The sequence below is a fragment of the Cyanistes caeruleus genome, chromosome Z (genome assembly GCF_971803275.1).
Source record: "Cyanistes caeruleus chromosome Z, bCyaCae1.hap1.1, whole genome shotgun sequence".
Lineage (NCBI taxonomy): Eukaryota > Metazoa > Chordata > Aves > Passeriformes > Paridae > Cyanistes > Cyanistes caeruleus.
In genome coordinates, this window is record NC_141732.1 from 81672605 (window position 1) to 81689867 (window position 17263).

Genomic DNA, 17263 nt, shown 5'->3' on the forward strand with positions numbered 1-17263 from the left:
TTACTGTGTGAGAGATCTTTGCCACGTGTACGATTGCTTTGTTTGTAATTTGTAGTTACTCAAAGGGGTGTGCAGGTTACATTGCTGTTGGGGCTTTTTAAAGGGAAGAGTTTGTTGCTTAATTGTGTTTTGAGCACGGTTAAAATGGAAAGCATAACCATGTTGTATTTATTACTGTTCTGCCATAACAGCCCAGAGCTGTAACACACCAAAATGTTACGCTTGAAAGAATTTTCCTCATTTGCATGTGGTGTTGACTTAAACTTTTAACACAAAATGGAAGCGGTTGTGTTGTAGTTAGATTTTTCTGCAAGTGCTTTCTCGGAGTGTGCCCTGTGAATCTGATGTGGTTGAGATTTATAGCAGTGCTGAGTGTATTCGCTGCCTCGGTCAGCTGCGAAAGCTCTCCCGCTGGGGCCGCTCCTCCCTGATGGAAAAGGAGCAGCTGGGAAGGTGCTGTTTCAGGCTCTTGCTGGCATTATAAAAAAAAAAAGAAAAGGAAAAAACAAACTCCGCACACACTTACATTGGAGAGGGGGAACCAGGCCACGTGACTCCCACCATCCTACCCTATGTCACCATGTGTGTAGGAGCGCTGACTGCTCCTGCCCAATCATGCCTGGAATGCTGCTTGCCACTTGGGCTATTTCTGCTATCTGTCGCTCCCAGGGCTGCAGTGCTAACCGTTTGGCAGATGGGACACTTTTTCTAGGAGTTTATGTCTTTGGTTTTTAACTTCTGGCAGTGCCTGAATTGTTGCTGTTCTCCCTCTCCTTTTCTTCTCTCTGTAAAACCATGGCCCATCGGCTGCGGTTTCATTTCGGCTCTGGGAGAAGCAACACAGCCCCCGAATCGGAGATCCTTGCCCGGGAGAGAGAAGATGACTTTTTCATGGCGTTCCACACCTTGCCGAGAAGAAGCAGCCCTCACGCGTTCTCGCGGCACGGAGCGGATTACGGCGGCGATGGAGATCTGCACGAAGCGGGCTCCTTGAAAAGGAGCACATCCATGTTCATCCCGCAGCTGCTGAACGGCCTCGACACGCGCCCCACCAGGAGCTCATCCATGCAGATCTCGCTGCAGCGCAAAGGCGCCGACGGCTGCGCCGACGAGTGCGCGGCCCTGGAGTCTCCGGAGGAGACGCCTCTCTGTAAATTCGCAGACTTGAGGGAGCGTTACGCATCCTCTGCTGAAAACTGCTCTTCTCCGAGCACTCCACAGGTGACTCCTGAAAGTTCTTCACCCGGGCTGCCGGAAGAGTTAGGGCAGCAGACGGATGGAACTGTCTGCTGTAACCGTAGAATATTTTGTAGTGTTCCAACTAATAACCAGAGCGAGGAGGCTCTGCTGCCTGCCCAGCGAGAAGAAGCAAGTGAAGCAGCTTCAGCTTTGAACATAAGCGGTGTGAGGATTCAGCATCGGGCCTCAAGCGCAGACGTGCCTCAAGTTACTCTTCTTCCCTTTGGTCCTGAGGCTCCAAATAATGCTCCCACCCCTGAACCCCGACGCTGGTCCTTGCAGCATGTGCCAGATCTGTCAGCAAATTCAGGGAAAAAGTTCTTTGTTCTCCAGTTACAGCAGCCACAGACGAGCGGTGCAGGCGTGGGAGGTGGAGGTAACTTCGGCTTTACTGGAACAAAAGGGGACAGGTTGGTCAGGTACCCTCGGATCCGGCTGGAAAGGAGTACTTCCTACCCTGTCCAGCCACCAGCAGAGGGAATTAGCCCCGCAGGTGAAGGGCTGAATTCGGAACTGCCTGGAAACAGCAGGAACAGGGCAGAAATACCTAGAAGCAATTCGGTAGAGCGGATGCCTCAAGGGCAGGGATGCTTGTTTAAAATCAGACCGGATCAAAACATGAGGCAGCAGCACTTCAGGATTCTTGTCACACGTGGGCCTGAAGAACAAAGTCAGGCCGTTGGTAAGGAGGCCAGCGGCACCCCCGGTCCCACGGCAGCCGGCCCCGCAGTAAGTATGATGCTGCTAAAGTACGTGCGCTGGCAAAACACGGATTGCCTTACAGAGGCTGCCAGACTGGAGCCAACTGCAGCACTTGCATTGTTAGTGCTGGAATGTTCTGCCTTTCTGTGGAGCAAGCTACCGATCGCCTCCATTTCTAATCTCGTGTAACTTTGCCCTCGGTCATGATTACATCCAGGGTAATATTTTCAGATCTTACTGTCACATGTTTCTTAATTCACTGTTACGTCAGCTGGAAAGATTTTTTTAAAATCACAGCATTTAAATAGCAAATTTTATGTTCCTGTTAGTTTAGTTGGCTGAGATCTTGCTGCATGAAGAACTCTTTGTGCACTCTGGTTTTAAAAACAAATACTTTGTCACTAAGTGTAGTGGGCACACGTGTCCCTCTACACACTTTAAAAATGTGTATTGTAATGAAGTAGTTGTTAAGGCTGTGGGAATCTTAGGGTAATTTCAATCAGGAGATTTTCAAATACTGACTTAGTTAAGGTACCAAGAAGTCTGGGGAAAAAATAACCTTTGTTACGGTAATTTCTCTTTCCTCCTTCTGGAAGTGAAAAACACGTCATGCTTTTTGTATGCTGCAAGTCCTGATCCAAGTGCAAGTGGCTCGGCACAGCGCAGTAAACACTCTCGTTGTTTGGATTTGCCTTGATTTGGCGTTAGGATGGCAAAATTTATCTTCTGGGTTTGCTTTGTTACAGCAGGTGAGGATTGATGTTTTTCAGCTACTTTTTCGAAGCCCAAAGTAGGAACAGAACCGAAGGGTTTAGATTAGTCATTTGCTTAAATTGCTTTGCTGTGCAATCCAACACGGCCCACTCGAGTTCCCAGCTCAGGGCTGCTGTATTTAGCATAGCGAGCTCTGGCTCCAGCTGTGGCATGGTCACTGAGGAGATTTCAGGCTCCATGGCTCCTGTGCTCTCAGGCACTGAAATGCTGCACAGGGACAGCTGCTCCCTGCAGCAAGGCCAGGGGTGACTCTGCAGCTTTCCTGTGGAAAGGCTCGTGAGCTCCCTGTGTTTCCAACCTTCTTCAAAGAGTAAAATAAAAAGAAATCCCTTGCTGGTATAGGTTTGGTTCTAGGACTCATAAGGGAGCAGAAAAAAGTCTGTCTGTTTTTCCCTTTCCCTTTATTCTCCTTTCCAAGATGAGCTGTTCCTGTTGGCCCACCATAGCCAGTTCTTCAGGTTGCTGTGGGATGTCAGACCTAGCACAGAGGCAGCAGAGGATTGCAGAGATGTGCCCTGGGGTCTGTGCAGCAGTTCTCATTTTCCTAAAGGATCTCTCCCTCCAAGTCCCTCCTTTCATCTCCCCCTGTGGTAACAATTCCCCTCCCAAAGACATGCAGCAGTGTTCCCAGAGGAGGAGAATGAGGAAATTGTTTCCTCTGTGCTCTCGGTTTGAGTGACCGTGAGGAATGGATCGAGGCAGGCTCAGAGGCGCTCAGCCCACATGGTGCTGCATCCTGCAGGGCAGAAACTCTCAAAGGAAAAGAACTGATTGAAACTTAACCCTTTTTTGGTGTTTCTCAACTTTGTAGTAAATCCGGAAATACTGTGGGTAGAGGTGATGGACTGGGCAGGATGCCGTGGGAAGTGTGGGGAATGGAAGCGTTTTGGTGCAAGTTTTGTTGCATTTTTTAACCACAGAACATTCCTTGTTAAGGTGCCATTTTTAATGTGTCCCACAGAAGTTCGTTTGAAAGATCTGTGATGTGAATAAGGGAGTGCCTGAAATATCTGATCTCTTAAGCTGAAGGGAGAGGTTGCCATGGTTTATATAGTTGATAGTGTGAAAAAAAAAGTAATTGTGGTGTGTCCCAGTGCAAGAAGTTTATGTGTATGTGATTGATATAGGGCCTGGGCTGGGGCTGGGAGCAGCAGCTGCTGCAGCCTGATTTATCTCAGAGCAAACATCCGAGCGGGCGTCTGCAGTCCTGCTGCTCCGAGTGGTTGTGACCTTTCAAATATCTGCTCTTTTAGACAAGTGCTTTGGGGCAGGCAGGATGTCTTCCATTACCAGACAGAGTAAAATATTAAGTAGAGGCTGAGCTCATGTCAAACTGTGAAAAATTTTATTTGGAAGCCTTGTTGCAAATTCTTTTGCCTGCTCTGATATTATATGCCGTGCAATAGAATGTCTGTGCACATTCTGCTGTTGTTTATCACTGGGGGCTGTGAGTGCAGAGCTGGATTTGTGGGAAACACTTCAAAAATGTACTGGACAGCTGTTGGAGAGAGCTGACAAAGGCATCTTTGTGAGCAAAATACAGCGTGCCCTAGGAAAGTGTTGCAGGAGTAGGACTGAAATATATTTAGTAAACAAACAGAAGCGGCACCTCTGGGTTCTGCAAGCCTGCATTTCTCACATCTCCGCTCTTCCTCTCTCAGAAATCATTTTAGAATAAATATTGTTACGAAAGTACAGAGAATCTATTTGTGCTCCAAAGATGCCAGCTGGGATTGAGATGCATAAACCAAAAAGAGCGAGCTCAGATAAGGGGAAGGGAATCTTCCTCCAGTGGAAGGTGTCCCTGCCCATGGCAGAGGGTTGGAACAAGACAATCCCTTGTAGCCCACCCCATCCTGGGATCCTCTGATGACAGCAGCTGAGCAGTCACAAAGGCCAGAGTGCTGCATTGCAGGGTGCATGGGGGCACCAAAGGTGGCAGCTTCGTCCCAGCTACCACATGGCAAAGCAGGGACTGAGTGCCTGAACTCTGGCTAAAACTCTGCTCTGGCAACACTTTCTGTCAAAGTGGAAGCAGGGTTGGCTGAACATGTGCAATGCACATGATGGCTTTCACACAGACTCCGTAGAAGTGGTTAAAAAGTTCATCTGAGGAATGTGGAACTCGGTGGAATCAAGGTACTGCAAGTGCTGCTGCCAGGCTCTGCCACTCCCAAGGGCTGTGCCACCCCCAGACATGCCTTGCTTGACTTGAGATGTGTCAGTGGTGGTCAGGGGTCATTTTTATCACCCATAGCAGAGCCAACTGCTCTTAACAAAGCTGTGCAGGGGAAAGGCTGTGTTTGCTGGATGGAATCCTTCTCTAAAATTGGTAATTAGCCACTGACAATTACATGGCTGCAATGGAGATGAGAAAAAACACTTTCTCTTTTTCAGTCACATCATAATGTATTTTAATGCACAGTGGATTTTGACACTTTATTTTTCTAGAGGGGCTGGATGCTTCCTTAGTCCTTTCATTCCACTCCCCATTTTAATTGGTTTCAGTGACACCCCTTCAGCACAGAAAGGTTGCTGGTAACTCTTTTGTACCTTTGTGACATCCTGTGGTTTGGAAAAGATTTCCACCGGGGCAAAGTTTTGGAAAGAATTGATAGCAATCCATGCAGAAAATGACTACTACAAGGCAAGTTTAAAACCTTGGAACCATCTCATTGTGAGACCTGTGAGTGGAATCAGATTATTCGTGTTGGGGTTTGTTTATTTGTGAGTTTGGCCTCAGACAAAGTAGGTCAGTGGGTTTGCTGATGGCCTTGGAGGAGCTGCTGGGGACAGTTTCCTGGTGTCCAGTATAATATGTTACACAGTATAGCTAATGTTAAGTCATCTATAGAAAAGATGTGTGTTTCTGCCCTATCCAGGACTAGAAATGTCTGTCTAAAGAGCTCAGCACTTCCATAGACCTTTCTTGCACAGGGAAAGCCTCCTGCAGGGTTTCTGCCTTGGTTGGACTGTGGTTGACATCAGCTCTGCAGGAAGTTCTATTTGGGAACACATTCAGACTCTTCCTGCAGAAAAGGCTGCCTAGCCGACCCACCAGCTGTGGATGGAGTTAGGAGCTGTCAGGAAAGGGATGTGATCATGACACACCATCTCTCACATTAGCAAATCAAGGGGAAACATGCCCAATAGCTCACCCTATACCTTGGTGTTTCCTGCTAGCCTGGTTTGGGGCTCAGGCTTCTGCCATGCTGTGCATGGTCAATGCAATGGAAGCCTTGGCACAGCATTCTCTGTCCTTATCCATGTGTTTCCAACTTCTGGTCTGTCCCTGCTCCAGTGGGTTGGGAAAGAAGAATTCCTAAACAAGCAGTCCCACCCCATGGCTCATCTGAATGGAGTGGTGAGGCAGCACATGGCTGTGCTGGCAGCCTTCACTTGTAAAGTGCTGCCTCTGGGGACAGTTGAAAGGACAGGGAAGGAACAGCATTGTTCAAGTTTTTCAGCAGTGTCATTTGCAAAATTAGAGGTACATTTTGGTGGGTATGAAATTCAGTTCCAAGTTATCATTCTGTTTTTCTACTTGAGCCCATAAAGTGAACAGTGTGATTAAAAATAAATAAACGTCGATGTTTCAGAGTAAGCTCTGGCTCTCTCCCGAGTTGTTACAAGGCACCAAGTGCATTGTGTATTGCTGATCAGCACAAGGAAAATTGATGAGAATCTTCATTGTTTCATTAAAACAAAAAGGGATTTTCACCCCTTCAAATCACCATGACCAGACATGAGTGTTATTTGGTGTTAATACAGTTCAGGGAGGGATCTTGGTTTTCCTCTCTAGCATTGCACTTCTTGCCTGTGCCACTCCTGTGCTCAGTCACCAGCAGTGTTCAGCTCTTCATTTCAATCTTTCATTTCCTGGTGTCCAGAGACACTGGTACATCCTTAGGGCTTGAGTTGGTATGGGTTCACGTGTAGTTCCTGAACCCCAAGTCTAAATGTCTGCCAAGTCCAAAGAATAAATAGACAAGAATAAATAGACAAAAACAGGACAAATCCTGTTCCTTGTATCTCACTGCTTGCCTGCCTGGCCCATTTCCATGTAGATGATACTGGAAGCAGCAGTTACTCCATTAGGATTTGATTTGGGGACTGAAAGCAGACCAGGTGTTGGAGACTTGCACAGAATCAGGATGATTTCGGTTTGGGGTGATTTTAAAGTTCATCCTGCCGTGGGCAGGGACACCTCCCACTATCCCAGGTAGCTCCAAGCCCTGCCTGACCTGACCTTGGACACTTCCAGGGGTGGGGCAGCCACAGCTTCCCTGGGCACCCTGTGCCTGTCTCACCACCCTCTGAGTAGAGAATTTATTCTTAATATCTCATCTAGATCTGTCCCCTTTTAAAACCATTCCCCCCTTGCTCTATCACTTGTGCCTCTGCAAGAAGTTGCTCTCCCACCTTTTTGTGGGCAATCTTAGGGCACTGGAAGGGGCTCTGAGCTCTCTCTGGAGCCTTCTCCTTTCCAGGTGAACACCCCCAGCCTGGCTGCAGAACAGAGCAGAGGGGCTCCAGGAGCCATGGGCTCCTCTGGGCCCACTCCAACAGCTGCACATCTTTCTTTCATTCTTTCTTTGGCTGGGGACCCTGGCCTGGATACAGCACTCCAGGTCTTCCTTCTGTCAGTGTGTCCCTTTCAGGCCAGCTGGACTGGTACAGCTCAGCTGCTCTCTGGCATTCTCGGGAGGGAGGTGTGGGCACCTTCCAGAGGCTGCCTTCTCCTCACAGCTGCTTTTCCTTCTGGGCTGCACATGTCTGAGTCTGCAGTCCTTTTTCAGGGGTTGCTACCTGGGCTCTAACAGGCATTTCTAGGAAATCATTCATGTGCCCTTAGCTGGAGGTTTAAATGGTTCAGATGAATAGTGCTGTGAATTTCCTGGCTCTCCACTTGCTCTGCAGGGAGTGCAGATGGCCACCTGGAAAGCCTCTGCTCTCTGCAGGTAAGGACTTTATTGACAGCTGCAGGTAGAGGGTGATGAATTCCATTCCTTGGGTCTCTTCAGCTTTTCTGTTGAGGACAAAAGTTCTCTCCTCATTGAGAAGTCACCTGCCCCCTTGCTAATTCTGGTGTCCATCAGCTTGCAGGTGGGTTCTGAAGCACTGGGGAGGTGGCATGCTCAAACCTGGCCAGGGCAGGAGCTGCATTTCAAGGCAGGACCTGAATAAATCTTGCTTTTTTTTCTGCCCCCGTTGGTGGAGGACAAATAATTCATGGCAAGTAGTGTAGATTAGCCTGCAGAATTAAGAAACCCATCTAGTTTTTAGTCAAGTTTTCAGAGTCAATAGCTGGCAGTGCTGTCTTTTTACCTCATCCCTCCACATTCCCAGAGCTCCCTGGGATTCTGAACTTTGTGTCAGGCATTTTTTTCTCTCTGAAAACTGTATCTGTTGGTATTTCTCTGTGAAGAAACCAGAATAAAACTTAGAGCAGCAGAGATGGAAATAGTATCACTTTTCAAAAGAGCAGTAATAATCTCTTTGCTCCTGCATGGCAAATCCATATGTGAGTTTGGGTACACAGCAATCTCCAAAGTGGAGAATTTATACTGGAAATGCTGACACGAGTTTAACGCTGCAGCTGCCAGCCAGAGCTGCCTTGGTGCAGATCTAGCCACAGAAAATTACAGATAAGAAACCAGAGAGTGTTGATTGCTTTTTGTGCTGTTCAGCTGGTTTGCTGTTTGAGAAAAGCTGTCAAGTAATAATGAGTTTTAGAACGTTCATGTTTTGTACACATAAACAGAACAGAAGTTCTGCACGCAGACTGAAGTTTTTACTTCAGCAGCTATTCCAAAGCCAAATCTACCCTGATTAGTTACTTTCCAGATTAAATCTCATTGTAGAATATATTACTGCATCTCTTCATCTGAAATCCCATGCTTTTATCCATCTTTTCATCTACCAGGATGATGTTGGGAGCTTCCAAAAGTCAGCAGTTATGTACAGAAAAATAAATTAATTAAACCAGCATGATGACCAGCCAGGTTTTTGTCTCTGAAAGGAATGAAAAAGTGAAAAGGGTGTGTGGGAGAAGCTTCCAGAGCTGAAGGCAAAGGAATGAAACAAGTTGTTGAAATAAAATAAAAATTGCACTGAGTGCTGTGGAAAGAACAGGTAAAATGGGAAATATTGGGAATTACACTGCAAGTAGTTTAAAACATAATTAATTATTAGTTTGGATGTTATCCAAGGCCTAAATATACTTTTGTGAGTCCGCTCTGTGCATAAAAATTGCATAATGAAATAAATTATATTTCCATTTTCGAGCGGTTGCCTTGTCTCTGATGTGTGAAGCTGGATATCAGCAATTTCTGAAAGGGTTTAGTAAAACATGAAGTATGAAAAAGAGGTTTTCAGTAATCAATTAATTTGTGGTGATATTATTTGAGGTCTATTACACATTTTTAATTTACTGCATAAAAATTCCTGATCTTAACTGAGCAAGTGAAATACTGTTTTTATTGTTGTTTGCAAATGTGAGGAATGGCACACTGGCTGAGTAGGGAAAACCTTCTGGGAACCATTTCACTGTGGGAACTGGTCTTAGAGATTTGTTTTGGTCTGATGTCACCATTTTTTAATATAGTTTTGGCTTTGCAACAGCCCTCCAATGCAAATGTGTTAAAGGAAAGCAAACCTGCTTTATGTTTAGTGAGAGAGCTGGAATCAATCTTGCTCTTGCCATCCCCGCAGTAAACCTTGCACTGTTTTTTCCTTAGGGAATTGCATCGTGCTGGAGTTTGGGTGTTTTGTTGTCCCCTAGCTGAGGTTCTGTTAAAAGGGGAGGGAGAGAAGGGTGGCTGTAGGGGCTTGGGTTGCTGTCTAAGCTTGCAAATCCTGTGCATTCAGTGCATTAACTAACTGCCCAACTCTCACCAGCCTGTAGGAAGAGTGTGAACTCCTTCTCTTTCCCACTGGGTGGGTGCTGTAGGACCTGATCTCTCTGAAAAGTCGCAGTGGTTACCTGGCCCTGCCAGGAGCGCATGGGACGTGTCCCCAATGCTGAGTGGGCTGTGCTGGGCAGTGTTTGTGTCTCCAGCAGTGAGTTCCAGAGGGTCTGAGTGGGCAGGTGCCATCACCCAGCTCTCTTGTGCCAGGTGCCATCACCCAGCTCCCTTGTGCCAGGTGCCATCACCCAGCTCCTGTGTGCCAGGTGCCATCACCCAGCTCTCTTGTGCCAGGTGCCATCACCCAGCTCCCTTGGGCCAGGTGCAGCCCAAACAGATGCAGGGAGGGAGGGAAGAATGCGGAGCTGCCTCTTGGCAGCAGCAGCTCCATTCTCCACGGAGCTGATGTGGGAGCTGGCAGCGGCTGCTCCTTTCCCAGGCTCCTGCAGAGGTTTCCTGGGAGCTTGGAGCTGCCCAGAACTCTTCTTGCCTTTTGTTCTGCTCCTAAATTGAATGAGGATTGGTAGCTCTGACCAGACATTTGCAGCCAATAGTGCTGGAGTTCTGGCTTTCCCTCTAATCAAATTGTTGTGCAGAATTCCAGAATACAAACAAAATCCTGTGTTCTTGATTTTTTTACCCAGAGAGTTCATATTACCAGTTACCTACTGGATTTTCAACTGGCTGCAATTTAAATATCAAAAATCTGGCAGTAAATATTAGTGACTAATCCCCATGAACTAGACAATATAATCTTGGCTATCCTTTCTCCAAACAAATGTGTTGTTTCTAACCTTGAAAATTGAGCAGGTGTGAAGGTTCTTGGTCTCAGCAAGGAAAAAGTGCTTGAACCACGTGTAAGTGTAAAAGGTGATTAATTCACAGAAGTTAGGAGTAATTAATATCCACTAATTAGCATGTCAGTGGCGTAAGCATGAAGTACCTTACTGTTCCCTCTGGTCAGTGCACAGCCATGTTTCCCTCAGGATTCTGATTATTACCCCGTAGGACACAGTCTCGTGTCACAGAAAAGCAGCCTTTAGAACCCTTACAGTGAACTTTGCTTTTTTCCATAACATTAGGAGAATCATTAAAACAAAAATACGATATCAAATATTGCCCGGCCTAATGCCTTCTTGAGTGTAAGTACTGCTGGGATCAGCCAGCTGAAAGAAAGTACTTAGTACCTTTGGAAAATTCAGGCTGAATAAATGTCAGCGTGCCTTCCCCGAGTCCATTCCAGCAATCTCACTTCCCTGCCTGCAGAGCCTTTCATGACTTTAATTTCCCTGCCACCGCTTCTCTGTTGTTTAAGCTCAGCCTGCATGCCTAAAGCAGTGCATCATGATCCAGAAAAGCGTGGTGATGGAACGGAGCTGGACGCTTGGCAAAGCTCCCGGTCATCCCTGGCACTTCATGGGGTGCTCAGGTGCTCTGGGGAGAGCAGAGATTTCACAGCCCTGCTGCAGTCCCAGGATGTCATTTTTAAACAAAGGCCTGACCCTATGTTATTACTGAGGCAAACTTGAAGTGCAGCTTTCTGCTCTGCTGCTAATGAAGATGTGCACCCTCAGCTTCCCCAGGGACAGGGAGCTGAGCTTGGCACACAGGGAGCTGGACAAGCACCCCACTGGCATGGGAATCACAGCTTGTATAAATGTGAGCTGCTGTGCCCACAAGGCTTTATTGGGGGTTCATGAGGGGTCACACAAACATTTGGTTCCAAGCTATCCCCGGTCCCGTGAGCTTGGCTTGTCGTGCTCAGGTTACAGGGGAATTATTGCGGGTGTCTGACGTTGCTCTGAGCTCTTGGGAGTGGATGGTGCCCCAGGGCATGGCGTGGATATGGAGAGGGTGGAATGGCAGAAATGAGTGGCTCTCCTGGGCATGAATGGAAAACTGGGGACTTCTACTTTGCTGTGAGTCATTTCACATTATTTTAGTGCTGCTTGCAGTGAGCAGTGTGCACTTCAAGGAGACCAAATTCAGGAGTAGTGCTCAGTTAGGAAGAATGTCACATCAGTGTGATGGGTGTGATGGACGACTAAAATTTCATTGTTCAACGAGCAGTTCTTTGCTGCAGAGTTCTTGAGTTGAGAATTATTGTAATTTGTATGAAGAATGCCAGTAAATTTGACCAGAATCATGGAAGAGCTGCAGAGAAAAGAATCATTAGTTAGAGAATTCCAAAGTGCATGGTTTTGCTTACTCAGCATGTCTGTGCAGCATATATACACATCATGCCTCTGGAAGTGATGCACCCCTAATCTCTCTATTTTTCAAGCTATTTATTAAAATAGTTCCATTTTTGACTGATTTTGAGAGAAAAACTATGTATTTCTTCTGTTTTGTTTCTGTTCAATTCCCACAGAAGTCACAGTCTGACCATTTTTCTTCTTTCTCAGCTGCCTTCTTCATGTTGCAGGAGGAGGTGAATGTGTTTTAAAAGGTGATGGCCATTTTTAACCTTCCTGTTAAAACCAGCTATCCTGCTGCTCATCTTTCCAGCACTTTTGCAAGAGCTGCATACATTCTGTATCTCAAGTCCTTCAGATCTCAGTTGCTACACTTCTCCAGGGCATATTAGAAGCACTGGAACAGCTTTAGGGGGAATATAAACCCCCTAGCACAGGAGAGCATTTCTACTCTCAGAGTACTTGGTTTTTCTGAGGGTTGTATTTCTTAACTTAATATAACTTAGCTTACACAGAAAAACTGGTCATGACAGATATTTAATGGAATCTAAAAGTCTGAATATATCCAAAATTCTGACCTGCTGTTGATGAGAAAAAGCAACAGCAAAAGCAGGACGTTTGAGCAGAAGGAAAAGGTAGGACAAGTGGATAAGTAGATTAGTGCAGAGGAGAGAAGAAATGGTAGTGGAGACAATAAGAGCTCTGTTGTTTGAATGGTTCCTGGTCTGCAGCAAGACAACATTAATGAACAATTTGCTGGGGCAGCAGCAGGGAGTGCTGCAATGTGCTCTGGGCATCCTCCCAGTGGGAGCAGTGCTGAGGATGAGGCTGAGCAAATAAAGAGTTTGGGGGGCCTCTGGGCAGCTTCCAAGTAGTAAAATGCAGCTGTTTGTGCTTTGGAGAGACACCAGCCCCCCTTCCTTGGAACAATCCTCCTGCTGTAAACCTGCCTGTGTTTTGCCTGCTGCCTTTACCGAGCTGGCCTCACATTTACGGTTTCTGGACTTGGAATGCCATTGTTTTTGAGATTCTGTGCCTCTTGACTCCTCAGCTATCAAAGGTGGCACGCAGGTGTTTGTGTTACTCTGCACGTACTCGATGTACTCTGATGCTGCTTCATAAAACGTTCCTTTGCTTTTTTGAAGAGCAACATTTCCCAGACTTGGTTTGAGACTTTCTTGCATTATTTTCTGGCTCTGTAACTCGGGTAAGGAAGATGGCTTGAGGGCTCTGAGCAAAGAGTTTCAGCCAGAGTTCTTTGGAAAACTGTTCTTGGCGCAGTGCCCTTCTCCTGCCGTGCCAGAACGTGTGTGGAGTGGGCAGGGGAGGGTTGGCTTCTGCTGGGGAACTGCCGAGGTGCCACCTCCTTACGTGTGAGTTCAGAGACACAAACTGCTCCTGCCCAAGCTGCAGCTCTGGCAGTGCTCTTTGGGTACCACAGGCTGCAGTTATTGCATGGGTTGCAGAGGACAGATTATTGTGCAGAGTGTTTAGAACTTGGTGCTTACTGACTATTGCCTTGGGAACTTGAGCCCATTCTGTTGTGCCTCACTGTTCTTTCTGGGGGGTTTACAATGAAACTTCATAAGAAGATTGTTTCTTTTTTGTTCTGAGAGGTTTTTTTAAGTAACTCCTTAGTTTCTTACAGAACATAGGACAGAAGCTGTTCTAATGCATTTGCTTTTTAAATCCTTTCTACCTATTCTTTCACTTCTGTACATTGATTTTGCTCCTGTTTTCCACATCGTCTCACAGCTCAGGCCTGTGTTAAATATCTCAGGCATCAACTCCTTCCTGCCATTGCTACTCTTTTACTCAGTCCACATTTGGCTTGTTCAGTCTCTAAGGAGGAATGGTTTCACATCTTTGCAGAGGCTGTTGGTAATGTAGCAATGGTAAAACAGCAGGTATTGACTCTGTTCATCACAGGGAGAGAGCCTTTGGGAACTGAGAGCGAGGAGCAGTTTGCAGCCTCCTGTGTCACACCTTTCATTGCAGTGGGCAGCTCAGTAATGAACAGAATAAGGCTTCACTGGTTGCTCCTTCCCTGACATTGTCTGGAATTTTCTTGGCTGTTACTGTGTTTCAGGAGTGTATCAGATCTTGGCAGAGGTGCCCAGTGTTTTTTGTTATGTTCAAATCAGCAGTCAGTGCAAGAGAAATAATTTAGAATTTAAATAATAATTTAAATAATTGATGCTTATGTCTTGTGATTTTCTTAACCTGTTGAAGAAGTGATGCAGTTGTGCTTGTCCATGTGCCAGGAAGGAGGCATTTCTTCCTCAGCTGTGATGGTTCTGGAGCACCACTGCCTCATCTGGGAAATGGCAGCTCAGGACATAATTCCTGAGCCTCAGTTCTGGTTTGGCTCCCAGGATCAGGGCTGCCCGCATGTTCCCTGCTTCTGTCCCGGGAGAGCGAGGGGTGACACCGGGAGCCTCCCCTGTGCTCAGAGCTGGCTCTGACACCCGAGGGCAGTAATTGGGTCGTAAAATGAAAGTTGAGAGGGAAGGCACCAGGGAAACTGTAATTGACACTGTTGGATTGAGCTGCCTGGAGGAAAAGTCAGCGTTTGTTTACTCTGGTGGGAAGGAATAATTGGAGATGTTTTTTAGGAAATAATCCACCTGTATAGTTTGTTCTACCTGCACTTGGAGATTTGGAATAGGAAAACCACCCCATCCCCCCTCAATTTTTTTCCGTGGTTTTTTTCCTGTGGTTACAGTGCAATGTTTTTGATTAAGAAAATATCAGTGAAAATAACATAGCCAGGTTGCAGAGATCCCCTGCAAAAGTGTAGTCAGTTGCCATTATTAGCAAATGAAAAATGGAATTTTAGTTATGCTTGGGAGGTGCTGCTGAAAATATTTTGCTCAAGAAAGAAGAGAGATGACAGTGGCAAGTGGCAGAATTTCTGAAAGTTTATGTAAATGAAAAGAGTTTTACTGCAGTACAGAAAGAAAGAAAGTTTGCTGAAACTTGCCAGCTAAGAATTTTAGGAATCATATCATCAAATGATAGAGGAATATCATAAAAATATCACTGTAGCTTTATTCATGAGAGTGAGATCAGGGAGTTGATGAGCCTTAGGTGTAGAGATATCTGTGATGGCTAATTAATACTTTAAGGTTTTAGCCATGTGCAGTTAAATGTGCTTTAAATTAATAAAATTGTGCTTTGCTGCTAGCTTTTTAGTTTTTTAAAAATAATTAACAGGACTTGGATGAACTTTGAAATGCTCTTTGGTTTTTTGGGTCCTTCTCATTTTTACTTTGGTAAAAGTATGGTTCAGAAGAGTTTTCTCTCCAGGTGAGACAAGTGATTTCCCGTAGCTCTCTGGGAAGGCAGCAGTGTTTTCTGCTCTCACCGTTCTCCCGTTGCTGTGTGCAGCTCTAATGGATTTGTGCTGGGAAATGTGATGCTGTCTGAGCCTGCCAGTCTGGACCACTCCTGGAGCAGTCTCCCAGGACTTGGCAGCAATGGTGCATCACCTCTCAAGTGAGGGGTTTGAGTGCTACATCAGGGAAATTGGCTTAATTTGTACTTGATTTTCCATTTCTGTTCTACCAGGGTGGCTGCTGAGCGCTCAGTGGAGCTGAGAATGTCCTCTGCAGAGGCTGGGATTTGGCTTTGCCAGGTGGGTTTATCCCATCTTGCACGGTGCCTTTGGCTGTCAGGATCAGCAGGTTGAAGCCAGCTGCCTGTCCCCAAGGGCTGGGTTCCCTGACCCTCTCCTCTCTCTCTCCCACCAAACCCCAGCTGGCACACGTGTACCACGTGTGTTCCCATGAGCATCCTTCACAGCCACTCTCATCACATTCGGTCTTTCCAGGGCTGCAGTGATTTGAAAAGTTTGGAAATAGCATGGCTGTAATATATTTAGAATGAATGTCAAGACAGGCTCTGAACCTGAGCAGGTTTTTCCCACCTGGATAATAATTTAGGCACATAGCTGTGTGCTGAAGCATGGCATAGGATGGTTGTGGTCTGGGAAAGGTGTGAACTCTGGTTTACTTTAAGGCATTAACAATCCAGTTAAATTTACTGTAGGGATCGTGTCTGCCTGCTCTGAAATGAAGCAATATCTGGGTTGGAATGTGGCATCTCTTTAAACAGTGCCCAGAAATAGTACGCAACAGTTTTCAGGTCAGGAAGCTGGGAACATCCTGATCACCTCAAGATGCCAAGGGAGCTGTAGGTGGGTGGAGTGTTATTACCCAGCCTGGTGTCTGGCCAGGGAGCCAAAGCACCTCTGGGAGCTCTGTACCCGCAGCACTCCGGGCTCAGCTCCACAGCCCCGGATCTGGGGGCCCTTTGAGCCTGTTCTCTTCACATCTTGTCACTGTCTCTGTCCAGTGCTTCAGTTTGGATGAGCTATGGCTCTGTGCTCTGTGGGTGTCGGTGGTTCCCAGGCCAAGGCCATGGTGTTTTCACCCGGGAGTGTTCCATGGGAACCCCTTTGGATCGTTCCCAACGTTATGAAATTTTCAGGCGCTTTTCAGGAGTTCGTTGTGTGCTGTTGGTGATCTGTTGTAGCAGTGCATTGGTCCAGGTTAGGAAACGGGCAGGAAAGGTCCAGGAGCAGGGCTGCTGGGAGAGCTGTCCCCATGATGTTGGTGTTAGGAGGCAGCAGATAAGCACAGGATTGCAGCATGGCAGCAGGAGAGCCTTTCCTCGGGAGTGTCTGCACACATTTGGGGGGTTCAATAGCATTTTGCACGTAGCTAAATGGCCCTGTGAGACCTGCCCATTCCTGCAGATCCTTCACCTTGTTTGTGTAACCTTTTAGTCAAAAGTCCTGACTAACCTGTTGTACCTCTGCTGTTTTCTAACTTGTGACTTCTATTCAGGCTGGAATAAAGCTAAGTGGAGTTGAGCTGCCTGTTGTAGCTGTGTGCTCAGCTATTACCCAACTGCAGTGTCTGTTTTACCTTGTGGTGAATCCTGCATTTCACCACTCTTAGAGGTCAGCTTAAAGAAAGGGTGCATGGCTGAGGTGATATTTACCTTTTATTCCAGAGCTGAAATGAGCAAGTCTCTAACAGCTGAGCTGTTAACTATTGACACTTTCCCTTCTGGAAAACAACAAGCTTCAGTGTTTGAAATGAACATCAATACAACAGTTTACTCATACTTTGGTGTGGTTCCAAGTAAAGCTGAGGTGCCTGTACACAATTCTGAGGCTCAGCTAAACGTTCTGGTTTGCACCAAAGTGTCAAGGGGTGCTTCTCTTTTCTCTGCTATTTTGGAGACTGAGGGCATTTAGGGCACTGCAACTTTATCCCAGGCTTTTCTTCCTGGCTTGCAGCTTGGATAGGCACCAAATTGCAGCCTGATTTTCACATGCATTTGGCTTGGGAGTGTCACCTTGTCACCTCAGTCCCCTTCGATGAACATTGTGAGGTGTTTGGCACAAGTTAGAATTTCCAAGTAGTTCTGTTGGTT

The 17263-nt window shown here is 46.5% G+C and overlaps 1 protein-coding gene across 35 annotated transcripts in view; it reads left to right on the plus strand.

The window, feature by feature from the left end:
• The window catches only part of NEDD4L (NEDD4 like E3 ubiquitin protein ligase), a 136297-nt gene that overhangs the window by 89855 nt on the left and 29179 nt on the right, over positions 1 to 17263 (plus strand). For 6 of the 35 annotated variants that reach the window (XR_015280168.1, XR_015280170.1, XM_023944204.2 and 3 more), the window contains exon 1: positions 669 to 1968. The exons of 25 other annotated variants lie outside the window; for them this stretch is intronic. Coding sequence is in view for 7 of the 10 variants with exons in the window: in XM_023944204.2 (XP_023799972.1) it covers positions 796 to 1968 (1173 nt within the window). In the remaining 3 variants the exon portion in view is untranslated. Of the gene's footprint in view, positions 1 to 278; positions 1969 to 17263 lie in introns of those variants that run through there. 4 more of the 35 variants (XM_086867215.1, XR_015280169.1, XM_023944205.2 and 1 more) reach the window with 4 other exon arrangements.